The sequence below is a fragment of the Cygnus olor genome, chromosome 2 (genome assembly GCF_009769625.2).
Source record: "Cygnus olor isolate bCygOlo1 chromosome 2, bCygOlo1.pri.v2, whole genome shotgun sequence".
Classification (NCBI taxonomy): Eukaryota; Metazoa; Chordata; class Aves; order Anseriformes; family Anatidae; genus Cygnus; species Cygnus olor.
Genome location: NC_049170.1, coordinates 152,530,906 through 152,547,182, shown reverse-complemented (window position 1 = coordinate 152,547,182; position 16,277 = coordinate 152,530,906). Strand labels below are relative to the sequence as shown.

The following is a 16,277-nucleotide window of genomic DNA, read 5'->3' as shown; positions in this document are numbered from 1 at the left end:
TAAACTAATAGAAAAAAAAACTTTTCACTTTCCACAAGGATTTTGAAACATTGGAGTTATACAATAGTTGTGGTGAAGGACTCATGCGGTGGACATGACAGAACTTAGACATTATTTTATTTCACATTCCCTAAACATATAGGAAGATCATATTTTTCTTCCAAAAATATTAAATGCTAATAATATTTCATTTAATTTAATAACTGAAATTGAAGCTGTGGTTTAAAAACTGTGAAGTTTTAATAAAATAATTAAGTACTCTTAAATGCTTATATACTGAACTGTATCATAGATTGATTCATTTATTTATATTTCATTTTGAAGACATCTGGACACTTCTCTGCTTGATGTTGATGTCCAGACAACTTACATACGAGTACTGGTGAAGGGAAAGGTTAGTGTTTTCCTACTACACTCATTTGAAATCAAGGCTAAAAGTTTACAATGGTTATTCAGTGAACTCTGGAGCTTTCACAGATTATGAACTTCCATGCACCTATGCAGAAAAAACATTATTCCATACTTGCATTATTCTGAACCACACATATGCGGTTGAAGTCCTAACCAGAAGAAGTGTAAAGCCTGAAATGAAATTCCATTCTCTGTTTCTCTCCTTATTTCTTCTTATTCCCTCAATACAGTGTACAATAAATCACTGAGGAAAAGAGCTTGTTAGTTACCCTAGGCTAGAATTTAGTAATTTCACAATCTGGAATTCTTAGTAGACAGAAACAAATGGATGTATACTCTTTTGAAAGGATGTTTAAAATTCAAGTTTACTTCCTTCTCAGTGGTTATAATTTTATCATCAAATTTTTGAAAAATTCTTAGTACTTAATTAGTAAACCAAAATCTGTATTTATGACTGTACCAACTGCATAAATAAAACTTCAAAATTACTTTATGTTTAAAATAGACTAGATAATCTTTCTCATTTAATTGCTAATATAAGTCAAGCATCATTTTACAACCTTCGTTAGAAATGTCACTTCAGAAATGACAGCAATTCAGGAATATACATATAACCATAATTCTAAGTAAAAGCTGTTTAGCATGTTAATCATTTATTAGGATTAGTAATACTATATTTATAGCAATAGGACTTAGACACATACTGTTCTATAGATCAAAGGATGTGATAGCTATATTTCCGCATGGGTTCTGTCTAGGTCAAATAAATAAATAAATAAATAGATGTTTTATCATGATACACTTCAAACCCATATTTTCTCCTAGCCATTCCAGCTTGTGCTCCCTGAGGAAGTGAAGCCGGATAGCAGCTCTGCTAAAAGATCACAAACAACTGGTCATTTAGTTGTCAGCATGCCGAAGGTATGTTAAATAATCTGAGGAGGCATCATAGAAAGGTATTTAAAATATTGTGAGTACTTTGAGAATATTTCTGAGTTACAGGTAACATCTGAGTAGCTAGTTATTCAGGCTAGCCTTTCCCATCAGGATGTATTTCTTAAAGAAAGAAGGAACATTCCAGAATGACAATTTAATCATAGAGCCAAACCATTGGATTTAGGATTCCTTTAAAGGAACACTATGGAAAACAATATTAATGGAACTGTTTCTATTTCCTATATTTTCAATAGAAACAGCTTTTTATATATGAAAATATCCTCTGCAAAACCTACCATATTGTGCAACCATGTAAGATGTATTTTTAAAAGAACTGAAAATAAGCAGTTTTTCTACCTGTTTGAGATAACAAAAACAAATCAGTTTTTCAAAATTTGTGTGGCACACACCTGCATGAAAATTACATTATGGTTCAAGGATAGGCATTATGTACTACTACTCTCACATCTCAGGTGATCAGAACAAGAGTTGCTTAATTCATTTTCCCTTCATGCTTTCCCTAGATGGAAATGATACACTGATCAGCTCTACAAAGTATGTGTAGTCACAGAGTAAGAGGGTTGTGGCAACATGGTGCTTCAGCTGAGAAATGCTACACAGCAGGCCTCAGTACTTAAAGAAGCCTGGGCAGAAGTCATATTCCCCTAATATTCCTAACTCTGTGTTCTCCTGTCTCACCTGTGCTCTGATTGCCTGTATGGGTCATGCTGTCCTTTGTGGCACTAAGGAATGTGGTGGTTTAGTGGTGGGACTCAGTAGGTCCCTGCATGGACAACCTCTGATTAAATCACGAGCTGTCATTTTAGCATCAAGCATACAGTTTCACCAGGAATTTGAGGAATGCTGAAAATTGTACTCATTTGATTAAGATTCATATTTAATTAATATTCAAAATTTACTCATATGAGAATTTACACTTTCCTACGCTTATTTATTTGAAACTGAGGCCTTGACATTTGCCATTTTGGATAATGTTATTTTCAAATGCTTTTGAATAGAGTTTTGTTTATTACTTACTTGTCTTTCACATATTTTAAGTACCATCAGTTTTCTATCTCATAACCTGCTTTTATTAGACTTCAATAGTGTTTTTGTGGATGAGCAGTGCCCTAGAAAACATAAATATTTCAAGGAGCCTCTGTGTACATTCAAATCTGCTATCTTCCAAGAAAGCAGTACCTACATGAGCAACGTGAATATTTCCTCTTTCTATTGTGATTAAGAATTGCCTTTATTCCTTGATTAAATTTATGTTTTACCCATGTTTCACCTATCTTGATATTTTACCTACACCTATATATTTTACCTAGACTGAGGGTCTGGAGCCTGCCTCATCTCAGAATGTCACAGTTCAGAGATACTTGTGAGACCTGAGGAGGTCTCTACAGAATAACCGAGGTCATGTTGTTCAGCCTAGAGAAAAGAAAACTCAAAAGGGTCTTAACTGACTGGGGTGGAGTAGTGGTGGTGAAGGGAGAGTAAAGAAGATGGAGCAAAGCTCTTTCCAGTGGTGTGTAATGACAGGGCAAGAAGCAGTAAGTACAAAGAGAAACACCAGAATGCTCTGTCTAACATAAGGAAACATATTTTAATGGTAAGAGTGATCAAACACTGGAACAAGTTGCTCAAAGAGGTCATGGAGTCTTCACCCTTGGAGATCTTCAAAAGCCACCTGGATGTGGTCCTGGGTAACTGGCTCCAGATGGCAGTGCCTGAGCAGGGGTTTGGACTAAATGACCTCCAGAGATCGACTCCAACCTCAACTGTTTTATGATTCTGAGATACGGCGAGCTTTGTGGATTTGTTGAGTGAAGATGGATCTGTGCTACTTTGCAGCAATTCCACTTAGCAGGTACAAAAGAATTGTTCTGTGTTACAGTCGTGCAATCTCTTCCATTCCTTCAGAACTAAATTGGAGTGCACAAGCTATATTTTTGGGGATACATATCCTTTTCAGATGTTCTCTATTCATACATATTGTATTAGTATTAACAGGATGTATTCTAGGAAGCTAAGTATAATGAATAAAGGTTAGCAGTAAGTGGAATGCCAATAGTTATTTTTCTTTGAGAACATTATGGCTGAAGTTATCAACAATATTTGAGAATACTAATTTTATATCATCAACTTAATATAAATTCCTGTTTATAAGATGATAGGAGGAACAGAATTCATGCACTTCTTTTCAGTTTATATCAGTGATGAGACAAACCTAATGACTATATTGTGCTGTTTAACCTTTCTGTTCCTGATAAATAATTATTCTCAAAATAAAATTATTTGCAACTAGATAAATGACTTAGCACATTCCTTAAGTAACTGACATTTTAAGAATACTATTAACAAAAAAAGTAAACTTCTGCAGTAGGGTTCTTGCAATACTGTCCTGAAAATACCTCTCTCTTCTCAGGAAGGGAACAGAAAACAAACTGGATTCAGTGTTTTTTGTTTGCTTTAGGGAGTTTCTGATCAGGTTGCTAAACCTTTCAGCATATATCTTCCAGCCTGTTCATAGTTCCCTAGCCTTTAAAATGAAAAGTAAAACCTCTTCAGTTTCCTCTCTGATGGCCGTGCCATACCATAGATGTTAGAGATAGTAAATTCCACATAAAGGTAAAGAAAGTAAATAATTTTCACCATCTTTTCAGAAAACATTTTTTTTAAAAATGTACTGTTTATTGCACAGCAAATCATTGCAGAACGGGTGTCTTTCTAAGGCACTGTCTACCAACAGATTTGGAAGGTCATCAAAACAAATTTGAAGGACACAACATTCAGTGAATTGTGGCACTTTTCAAGTGTGGTGTTTATACTGTAATAACCGTAATCGTCTGTACAGAGATTTTGTATGAGTAAGGGGTTGATAACAAGTACATTGTAATGCTTCATTTTCTGGGAAAAATATCTGTGACATGAAGCTTTTCAACCTTTCAGCCTCTATGCTCTGGCAGTGTCATCTTTGCAGATGATGCAGGAAAGTAAAAAACTGAACTTTTCTTTATTGGCTTTGACCAAAATTGGCATATTAAAACAGTGATTTTGCAAAATGCCATCAGTAGATTACACCAGTAGCATGTTAATTACTGTCTGAGAAACAGCATCAAAACCAGTATTATTACCAAACAGTTTTTATTTAGGGTTCTGAGACATTCTGTGTCATGTTTTAAAACTTGACTTTCCTTATTTTAGTGAATCAGAGAAGAAAAATTTGACTTTTTGATTAATCCTTTATTATATAAGCAGTAAAAAATTAATTCTGACAGCTTTTTATAGCCTGGGCCTTTGAAAGCATTTAGAAACTTAAAGATCAATGAGAGTTAGATTCCTTAATTAATTTAAAAATAGAGGGGTATACGTTATGCATGTCAGTGTAAGGGTTATTTGATGGAATTTCACTATAAAATTCTCACTTATCTAGGTGTGGCAAATGCAGTAATATTTCATTACTGTCAAAGGCATATGGAGACATACAGCTGTGAAACCCTAGAAATCTTTTCTTCCTTCAAAATAAATGTGTTTCAGGGAAACTCTGTTACTCAGTGGAATTCATGTTGCAGAAGAAGAAAGCCATGGTAGGAATAAATTGTAGGCTGAAAAGATGACTCAGCTTAAAAATATTGTTTTCACAAATTCCATCTGTTTTCTCAAATATTCCAGATTCTATTAAACACATCAATTTCTAGACTTCTCTGCTAATGTTCTTAAAAGATCTTTCCTTTCTGATTTCTGATTACACTAAATACTAGCAATAGTTTCATAGAATTACTTCCAGAAAGCTTCATTATATTCACTTAGTCCCTCTTCCTGTATATTACAGAGTTTAAATTTCATTCAGTGAACTTGCTACTGAGCCCAAAGTCTTATATTTGTCCCCAGCTGAAGCAGTGGCTGTTCTGTTTTCCAGATCATTTGTCCTGACTTGATTGACATCTCCAAGAGATCAATATGCAATCACTGTCCTGGTGAAGCTCATGTGCCATTATTGCACATTGTTTCAAAAGCAAGAAAAAAGAGAATATCACTTATGATTTTTCTTGAACAGAGGTAGGAGGACATCTTTTGAGCAAAGGAGCTTTTGAGTCAAATGATATTTGACAATAATAGATGCTCCAGTACACAATTCCTAACCTTTCCCTAATTTGAAAGCCCCTTGACAGGATCACATCCCATAAAGGAGCCATTTCTGTTGATTGCAGAATCAGCAATTTTCCTCACCATCCTTGATGATGTGCTCTGAAGGCAAAGCAAGGAACCTTAGCTTCAGAGGGAGCAACAGAATGAATTACTGTTACAAGAACAGAACACTGTACAGCATACTGAGAAGAGGGAAAGTTCAAAGAAAAAAACTTCTCTTCACCAGAGGATATACAGAGTCAGAAAGGATCAGCCCTTTGACAATGCATTTCAGAAATGAATGATGGAAGCCACAAGATTTGTCTTATTTCTTGAACATTTTAGAGCAGGTCTGGAACAGCATGCTTTCAAACCAATGTTACTAGAAAACACTAGATACTCTTTGTCATAGTTCCTGTTCATCTCCTTCCTTTCAAACCTTAAGGGGTCCCTCTCCCTTGATGTCACTAAGTAGGGAAAGAGATATGCTTTTGCCATAAGAAATAACATACATGTCCTCCAAAAAATGGTGATGGACATGTTTTCTTTGAGAAAGGGAATTCACTTCGTCTTCAATCTTGAGATTATGTTTTCAGCAAAATTGCTGAGGGAGTTTGTGGACATTTGTCCCTTTTACAAAGACTGAGAAGTCCAGAGGGCAGCAGATTCTTTAATAAAAATATCTGAACTAGCACATGGACACTAAAACTGAAATATAAGAAGGAGACACATCATGAACAAGTTCGTTAGCTACAGAGAAAATCAGTAATGTGCATTATTAACATTGTATTAAACAAGACAACACATATATATATTTAAATATTTAAAGATATATATACACTCATATATATAACTGAATATAATTCCATTCAGATGATTTGATTAAAATGGCTTTATTCATGTTTCACGCTGAGTGAGGAGTGTTAAAATCTAACAGAAAAGTCACATGAGAAAATTTATTTGCATCTTAATTTTTTTTTTGATAGATTATTTAAATGCTTTTGAGCATAAATAACTTCTGTGGGACTTATTTTTCTGTATATTTTTATTTTAGGCTAAAGAAATGATCCTGGCTAAGCAAAAATTATCAGCTTCAATCAAACCTTCTGACACAATGCAAAAAAATGCAAGAAGGTAATTCCTTTTTTCTTTCACATTAGTGTTTTTTTTTTTTTTTTTTTTTTTTTGGTACATTAGTTATTCACTTGTCAGAATATATGTTTTTTATTGAGTATCTTATTGTGGAAAGTACGAAAATATTGATTTGTATAGAGTAAAACTATGTATGAAAGATTTAGACTAATGGCCTGTCTGATGCTGTTTATAAAGTGATCTGCTCCAATAGCAGAGCCAAAAAAGCACTTATTTCTGCAGATCGGTTCTGTTTCATCAGCTCATTCAGATATTGATCTAGTATACACTAAAACCAAATCACCTACTGAGAATTGCCTCTGCAGAGCTCCTTGCTACATAGCCTAGGTCTCAAAACCATTTAGAAAGCAATGATTTTGAACATCTCATGAATGTATTTGCACAGTGATACAGTATACATATTGAGCTACTGCACCAATAAGTAGTTTCAAAAAGCAGTTCTTCAGGGTTTTATAACATAGCTCCACACTGTTACATGTGATGTAAACTCCATCTCTTAAACTCTTTCAGTTAGTGACTGCCAGTAGGAAGTAAATATCAGGGCTGCACTATTTTTTTTTTTTTTCTTCTTACCAAGTGTTACTAGCCATTATGGAAGACAGACAGTAGGTCTCATAGCCACTTGGCCTTACTAAGTACAGATACCACAATATGTATTAAACTATTTTGCTTTTCCTCTTGCTATAGGCAGCAATGTTCATACCATTATAAGATATGGTAACAGCAAAGTTTGTTAAGCATCTTGCCTATTTGTATTTTAATTGTTATATTTGTTTCTTTGTGTGTTTTCATTGTGGTAACATGTTGATGGAAAGGCTAAGCAGTTAGTAAAAATTAGCATTATTGATCACAACTGTTCTTCTTGGTCTCAATATTTAGGACACTGTTCAAATGGCACTACAAGAGTCACTGATGTCATTATTTCTGCTTTTTATTTTGTAATTTTAATAAGGATCGGTTGTGTCTTTTCTTGAGTGGCCTGCTTAATGAGAAGACAATAGGGTGACTGCAAGACTTTGTTGAGATTCCTAATGAGCCACAACCACTGCACCCTTACCTTAGGCAGCAGTGCATCTTCTTAATTACTGAGTATTTCCATAATTTTTCTTTAAAAGGTCCAAGCCAAATGGTGGAAAAGTGATGGTTCTTTCCAGCAGAAGCACAGCTAAAGCCTTAGAAACATTAAAAAAAATCAGTTAAAAGAAATGTCTGAACCTTTCTCCAGGATAAAACTAGATCTTCCTTCTGTAGATACCTGATGTTATCTCTCTTCCAGATTCTGCCAAACAGCAAAAGAGCTAGCAACTACGGGGTTAGAAATACATATTTCCTTAGAACTCTCTGTGTGTATTTAGTTTTGGCTACACAGTAAGTGATTATATAGCCATAATGGGGACATGTCCCCTTCCCTGCCAGCTAATGAACTAAAGGTACCCCGTGGCATAACAAAAGAGCAAGAAGCTGTGTTTGATTTCAACTTTAAGTAATTATGAAAATGCTCACTGAAGATTTTGAAGGAAAAATACAAATTTTACTGTTAATATATTACTGGAATATGTATCGCAAAAACAGAAGTAGGAAAGAAGCATTCTGAGTTACAGCTCTTACTACAAATAGTAAGTTTTGACCTCTTTGGTTGAAAAATTGCTGACTAGCCAGCTGTTAAAAATTTGCTGAATAGTTCTCTTAGATTACAGAAGAACATTCATTACAGTGGTTACACTTGACAGGTACAGATGTCTTAGCTAAATTCTGTCAGACAATCTGCTAAACTATAATATAGTGCTTTAAATCTCTTAACTCATTAGCTAGATTGTATGATGATACTATTATTACTTCTGCCACATAGGAGAGATTTCTTCTGTGACTGTATACAAAACTGTACTTCTAACCTTCAAAGAGACAGGTTTCCATAGCAGGAATTTGACATATTTATTTATTATGCGTCCAAAATTTCTATTTATATAGTAGCTGATTATGTCAGTCTTTACTGTGACTGACCTCATTCATCTATGAGGTACAGAAGTTGAGTTTTCCGCAATTGCATAAATGAAATATATATATATAGGTAGAAATAAAGTCATACTATAATTTTTAAGAGTAACAGTTACAAAAGTAACATACGCTCAGTTTTAGACTGTTCCTCCTATATCATTGGAAAAGAAAAAAAGAAAAGAAAACTCAAAATGTCTTTAAATGTTAATATGCACATACTTGAAATCTTCCAGTAAAAGATGGAGGAATACATGGGAGATTCCTTATTCTTTGCTTTGTACTGTAGTTCTTTATGTACAGAGGTAGAGAAATACAGCCAGAGAATAGGCCCATTTAAATAGGAGAAGGAATGGAACATCAAATTCTATAACACTTCACAACATAGAATTAAAAACAAATCAACAAGTTCAAACATAAAAATATCAAATATATCTTTCATAATGAAATAAGGAATGTAAGGTAAAGGTTATCTTTTCTACTTAACTAGTTCAAGCATTGCAAATCCTACTACCTTTTAGCGAAGTACAATTGCACTGGTTAACTAAGCCAGTAGGAGCTATAGAAGATACTACATTAGGTTAGAAATCTGATTTACATTGTACTGGAATCAGTTCTTAGTAGCAGTATGCAATTTATAGCTTTTTTTTTTTTTTTTTTTCCCTTCTCATCTGGATTCTTGAGAGGAAAAACAGAAGAAAAACATATGCTGCTGGAGCATCCACCACTATTTGCTAGTACACTCATAAATGCTTTTGAACAGATTATCCAATTCAAGCCAAATTTGACTTGTTGGGAGATACATCAGATACCTAAAGTGTTTGTAAGTTTTGTTGAACTCTAGGCCAAGAAAACTTGGATATTTTAAATCACTGTATTGGATTTTAATTCCACCCTTTTTCTAGCAAATGTTATCATAAGTAAGGAGTCCTAATTTGAATCCTTGAAAGAATCCTTGCAACATGTGGGAATACCCCTCTCCTTTCCACAGACTTAATGGCTGAGGATCTCCCACAGTACATTTCTAAAGTTCACAGAGAGAGATAGAGGTGTGACAACTTGGAAAGGAGAGAAATTCATGTTACAAAGAGAAATACAGTAGAACAAAATTAATAATTTCCATTCTGGGAATGTGAGGTAAGATGAGGCCTGAAGTTGAATGGGTCTGTAGACAAACTAACCTGAAGGAATTGCAAGAGGATTTATGTGATTTTTCAAAACCCAAAATCACCATAATTTCTGCTCCTAAACCAAGAGCAAATATTTTAACTAGAAGATAGGTAAGTGCAACTCCAGTGTGGCTTGCACAAGAGATGAATATATGTGTGGAAAGATCACACATAGCAAATCAGTTATCAGTTCTACTGAGATGTCATGTGTGCCATCTACAGAGACCTGGGAGTAGATCACAAATTTAGAGAGTTGAATAGATTTGCAGAAATAGTCTTTTCAGGCTACATAGTTTGATAGCTTTTATGTAGATATTGAGAATTCTTGCTCTCACTGCAAGTTATGTTGTCTGGAATAGGAAGAATTACAGGAGTTCAATTGACTTTTTAAACAGAATGTAGATCAGGTATGACTAAGCAACATTTTAAAAAAAGTTTTTTATCCCGGTTAAGGTTAAAGTATAGATTGAATTGCATTCTCATGAAGACCTGGAGCTAGAAGACTGGAAAAAGTGGCTCTCCAAAGCTGTTGCTCATACCTTGTAAATACCTTGTAAATATCTTTGGACATGCTGATGCCAAAAAGAAAACTTTCAATCACGTGTCAGAGAGTGCATTTTCTGGATAAGAAGTATGAGAAATCTTTGGCAATCTAAACTTTTATAGAAATTCAGAAGTTGAAACAAGGAAATGTAACTGTCAAACCATTAAAAAATCAAATATGGGGATTAAGAACTGTGTGAACAAAAGTGTAAAATATAAAAAAATCGAATTATCAGATATGTGTTCTGTCACACACCAGATTGTTCAGCAGGCTGCTATAGTTATGCAAAATTGAAGGACTATCTTTTTTTTTTTTATAGTGAAGTCTTTATTTTCTTTTTTTAAAGCATTGCTGAACTATGTAGAGATAGAAATAGCCTTTCTAAGGGAAAGGAATGCCAGAAAAAATAAATAAAAAAAAGAAAGCATTGAATTCAATATAATTTATTTTCTATGGTCATCTAGTCTTTAGGCCATAGTTTTCCCCTGACTGCTCAGCCGCAGGTAGCAGTGCCCAAAGCTTTGAACTTTATTTATTTATTTATTTATTTATTTATTTATTTATTTTACCTGAACTTGAAATCATTTGCAAATATTGAGGTTTCCAGATGTGCTGTAGTTGGTCCTGCAAGAAATATTATTATCTTCATCACTATTGTTTTACCATTGTTCATGGAAGTGCATTAGCAACAAGATTATTTTTATTCCTCTAGGTAGACCTACATGGAAAAAAATCTTTAGGTGACATAAAACTCCAATTTTTCTTCCAAAATTCTATTTTTTCCTCCAAAAAAGGCAGTTAGTTAGGTAGTTAGGTAGTTAGTCTTGACATCATCAATACTCAGCTCTTTTTGCACAGATTACATGATCAGACGAGCATATTCCCTGGAGATTAATGCATGATGGCTACACTGACTATCACAACTATGTCTTGTCATCAGCCAAATATGTGTATCATAGTAGTTGAGATAGTACCATGAGGTTTACTGAACAAATATAGAATATTTGACCGTGCATATTTAAGTATATAAAAATCTACTTCCTTTTTGGAAAGAAAAAATCATCTGTACTTGATTCTATTTTTCCTATTGTCCATTGCTAATAGATACTTGTTGATAACATGTGCTGATTAATTTTTGAGAATGACTGATGTTTATAATCCTTTCATAGCTTGCTGGTGTGGACTGTTATTTATGACACTCACTGTTAATTAGTTTTTGGTGTATTGAAGTTTATTCTGCTACTAAGCAATAAATTATTCAAACGCCATAGAGTTTACTATATTTTCATGACTAGCAATTTGTACAATTTTAGAGCTGTTGAACAAATGTAAATTACAACTACTAATTAAAATACATCAAATCAAGGAAAATCTTTTCTACTATGTGAACAAAGCACACGCTGAGGCTAATTAATTTTCATATTAATGGTTTTTAGCTTTTTCAGAGGTACTTCAAATCAGTGATTAGTCATTAGCAATGAGATTAGGATTCTGGACAGGTGGCGCTCTTTTTGGAATCTCCCCAGTGGCTACAAATAGAGTCACTCAAGGTCACAGCACATTTCACAAATCACAAAGGAGATAAAAATGTTTCTTACATCTTGGGGATGAACATTTTCTGGAATGTTGCCACAAAGCACATCCACTTTTGTTTCAATAAACTGTGTAATATCATTAAAAAACTATCCTTATAAATTGAAGAACATTCCAGGTGAAGAAATAAAAGTTTTCTCATATCGTCCTTCATTACCCATAAAATTCTCTTCTGAGTAGTTTTTGTTTGTGCCACTTGTGGGAAAAGGTTATTTGGATCCTTAAGGCAGCAGGCTTCTCAGGAAAATGAGCAAATAATTCCCAAGAAACTCCCAAGAAAAACCTAGTGGCATAAGGCTGAAAGAGGTGGGTAGGCTGATTAACGCCTCTTCTGTTAGTTATGCTTTCCTCCGCAGAGGAGAGGAAGAAACCTGCCATGAATCCCTCTGCATCTCTCCTCTACATGTACAGAGATCTTACACAAAGAAGTGAGCTGGGATGTCTGCTCAGGCCCCACAGGAGCCTTGATGGAGAAGCAGGCTTTGGCAGCTCATTGGCAAAACTCTGTATTTTTAACAAGTAAAAATGGTGTATTTTCAGTTTAAAATCATTTAATATACTTTATTAACATATTTTCATTACCTACATTGTCATCAAAGCAATGCATTCTTTCATCCAGTGGCTTTATTACTTTTTCCTTTGTTCTAGTCTTAATAAGTCTTTCTGATCTCCTGGGTAAGCAGGTAGTTTTCTCACATCTTTGAAGAGTGATGTACTGTCATCTGTAATGCTGAGCTTGGAACTTAGACCCAAAGTAACATTCAGTATAAAAGGAAAATTTGTTCAAAGATGTACAAATCATGTTGGAATATGCAGAAATTAGAACATCATTGAACAATTACATTTCCATTTTGCCTTTTTTTGCTGTAAACTGTTACAAATTACTTGAAAAGAGGCTAGATTTTTTCCAGTTAAGTGTTTAGTTCCTTTATTAGAAAACAAATAAACAAACAAAAACCAACAAAATGCCTTCAAATTCTGCAAGACAGAAATTATAGGAGTATTTCAAATCTTTGATCATCATGTCATATTGCTTGGTCGCCTTAATGCGTGGACTGTACACATTTCTAAGTGTGATCTGAAAGAATTACCTTAATAGTGAATGAATCTGGAAATTCTGTTATGCCTCAGACCTTTCTTATATCTTTTTTTTTTTTTTCATAGTGCAAACATGGTTAGGATTCATATTGACAAAACATAAGAGTTAGCTGATATAGACAGATATATTATTACAAATAATAATAACTCTTATTCTTCATTTAACTGTAAATTGTAAATTTAAAAAAAAAAGTGAAATAAATTTAGTAACAAGGCTCACTTTGAAGTCAACAGGTTTATAAACAGTGCCCCAGAATTGTGCTATTTGACACTGAAATTATTATTTTTTTTCATTTACTTTCTTCTTATTTCAGGAGTGGACAAGTTGAGAAATTAGAAGTGGATCCTGGTAAATATTCATTCCCTGATGTGACAAAAATAATCCAAGAAAAGGAACGAATTGGACAGGGCCCTATTAGGCTACAAAGAGAGAAGATTACAGAGACTAAGAAGAATTATGTTGATTTTGAAAATAATGAAGATGTTCCTCCCTTAATTTGAAATGTTCTTAAGTAGTGTCTATATATGTAGCATGTATATCTGAGTCAATTTCATGATCCTATGTGTAAAGTAAGTATATTATAGCTGAGGTTGGAAATATTATTTACAGTTCTTATCATAAACTTTGTTATGCCTCTGTTTTCTGCTGTGTTTTCTGTTAGAATATTGCTTATATAAATTCTTTCTTTTTCTAGTTTGTTTACTTAGTAAATCCCAATTCAGAATGGGAGCCATATAAGTGAAATATTGTCATTTCTTCAAGTAATTTATTGTTTAGCTTAAAAGATGACATATTACTGAAAAAGAAAGAGAAGGAAGGAAAAAAGCATTTGGATAAGATTTATGGTTATTCTAACTGACATAAAGATAACAAATCTGTATGTATTCCAGTGTTTTCTTTCTCATGAAGGACAACAGTAAAAGAAAGCAATGTATTCTGGAGATGAGAAACATTGCTGTAATCTACCATAAATGAGTGAATTTTTCGGCATAAGGCAGAGCCCCAGGGTTCTGGAGCTGGTATAGCAATGCCACTCCTTGAAAATGTTGGGAGAGGATATCACTGAACAAGTTATCTCAGACATGTGGCACTGTGGGGCAGCTGAGAGAAATCACTAAGGCCATTCCTGGTTCTCTAAATGCAGCTACTCTAGGCAGTTCCAGATTTTTCAGAGTCCCTTACAAATACCAAGGTTAATTTTTAGCTGTGATTAGCCTTACGGTGAAATAAGGGTGGACAGGAGAAATAGGATGAGCTGTTCCTTCCCTATGTTTTAGCCTGTTCTTAGCAACCAGAGACTCCATTATCTTATTTTCCCCTCAGCTTTTGAAATGCCCCAGAAGTGAAACAGGCAGCATCAAAGAACAAATATATGCTGGGTTACCATTTCATTATTGAAAATTACTGCAATTTGGTAAGACCAAATTTGCTTTCCTCCCCATGGTTTCCTGGGAAAACAAGGCTCATGTCATTCTTAATCTCAGTTCTGCTTTCAAAAGTTATTTTGGTTATTATTACCCTATTTGACAGCAGAGAAGGGTCCCAGAAATATTCAGATCCTCTAAATTTTAAATTCTCAAAATGGTCACTGACTAGTAAAAAGGGATTCTCTTGACACCTCCGCTGCTGGGAAGACAACTCAGCCACTACCTATTTGGACAGTAGCCACTCAGTTAATCAATATGTCAGCAGCCCTGTGTGCAAGTTATCATTCTTGCTTAGGCAGTAGTTAAAGAAAGTAGGAGTCATGATGGTGGGGCTCTGGGAACCTGGGGGAAAGCCAAGGGGAGTGTGGGAAGTATTTAGGAAATATGCTTAGACCTTGAGTAACTATGGAAAGAGATAGTGGATATTGAGAAGGCAATGAAAATTTGTAGAGGGAGGATCACAGAAAATATTTCTAGGTTGGGAGGTTGCTGAAATGAGGAATACATAGGGGACATTTGACAAAATCACAGGAAACCAAGCCTCATTAGCTCCATTGTCTACCAAACAATTTAAGAATGTATGTGCCTGAACGCCTCTATTTTCTTTTAGTTGGGGAATTAGCATTTGATTCTATATTAAAAATCAATACCTTTTTTTCCTTTTTTGTACACTAATTTTAAAGCCATTTTTATTAAAACAAATGAATAAACAAACAAACAAACAAACAGAAAAGGGATACTCCAGCCAAATAAATAAATAAATAAATAAAAATCCAGTGATCTACATTACCTTGCTAATGAATCTGAAACTTTCTCTGTAAAGGAAGGCTTCATTTGGCCCTGCAAAAAGAAAATGCTTCTGATTCAAAACAGCTTTTGCTTCCAGCCAAATTGGATATAAGGAGCAAAAGCAACTCTGAAAGTATCAGAGGGTATTTTGTGGTTAGATCTTGTTTTCATATTTAAGATAGAAAATTAATAAGCTGCACTTAACTGAAACACTAAAACTGCACTTAAAATATGTTATTTAAGTAGCAATCTAGGTTCAGATAATGCCTATCTATGATACTGGTCAGTACATTGTAAACTTCAAGATACATTCTTTGAAAGTGCTATATCCCTAATTGTGAAAAACATAATGCAAAATAAATAAATAAATAAATAAATAAATAAATAAACAAACCAGTGATTAAAAAGAAAACATTGCTATTGAATTCCACCTTTTTTAGCCTCGCTAACGTGCTTTATGGTTCTCCACAGATGTTTAGTGTAAGACAAAGATAAATAGTCTTTTTTAAAGAGTTCTGGAGAGAAGCAGAATAAATCCATCAGTTTAGGCTGATGGGTTGAATTCATGCGTTTTCTTCAATTTCAGTCTAAGATGGATTAAAATAAAATAATAACAAAAATAGAGTTTCATACTGATGCTACATACGCAGAGATGAAAAGAAAATGTATATAATCACAAAGACATTAGCTAAGGTTGAATTTGCACATATTTGATCTATTATAGTATCATCTTGGATAGTTCTTTTCCCATCTTGCATACTGACTTGATTTTTCTAGTTCCTGAGTAAATTATTCCATGATCCAAGCCTCTCAGCCCTGAAATCTACTTAATCAGCTCTACCCTGGTAGCTGGAATATAAAAACATCAACTTGTTTTGCAATATATCCTTATTGTCTATGAATTCCTAATCATGCCTACTGACTGAACTATGAAAAAGAATTATGTTTTACCTCTTGGTGTCACAGAATTGATATGTCCATACAGATGAGTACGGATCACTTTCTGGTTTGCACATAAAAACATCTACGCT

General features: G+C 34.1%; 1 protein-coding gene across 2 annotated transcripts in view; it reads left to right on the top strand.

The window, feature by feature from the left end:
- The window catches only part of DNAAF11 (dynein axonemal assembly factor 11), a 34,154-nt gene extending 18,533 nt beyond the window's left edge, over nucleotides 1-15,621 (top strand). For both annotated transcript variants that reach the window (XM_040547239.1, XM_040547238.1), the window contains exons 9-12: nucleotides 325-394; nucleotides 1,237-1,332; nucleotides 6,536-6,615; nucleotides 13,344-15,621. In XM_040547239.1, coding sequence (XP_040403173.1) covers nucleotides 325-394; nucleotides 1,237-1,332; nucleotides 6,536-6,615; nucleotides 13,344-13,530 — 433 coding nt within the window. In that variant the 3' untranslated portion in view covers nucleotides 13,531-15,621. The remainder of the gene's footprint in view (nucleotides 1-324; nucleotides 395-1,236; nucleotides 1,333-6,535; nucleotides 6,616-13,343) is intronic.
- The last annotated feature ends 656 nt before the right edge of the window (nucleotides 15,622-16,277 follow it).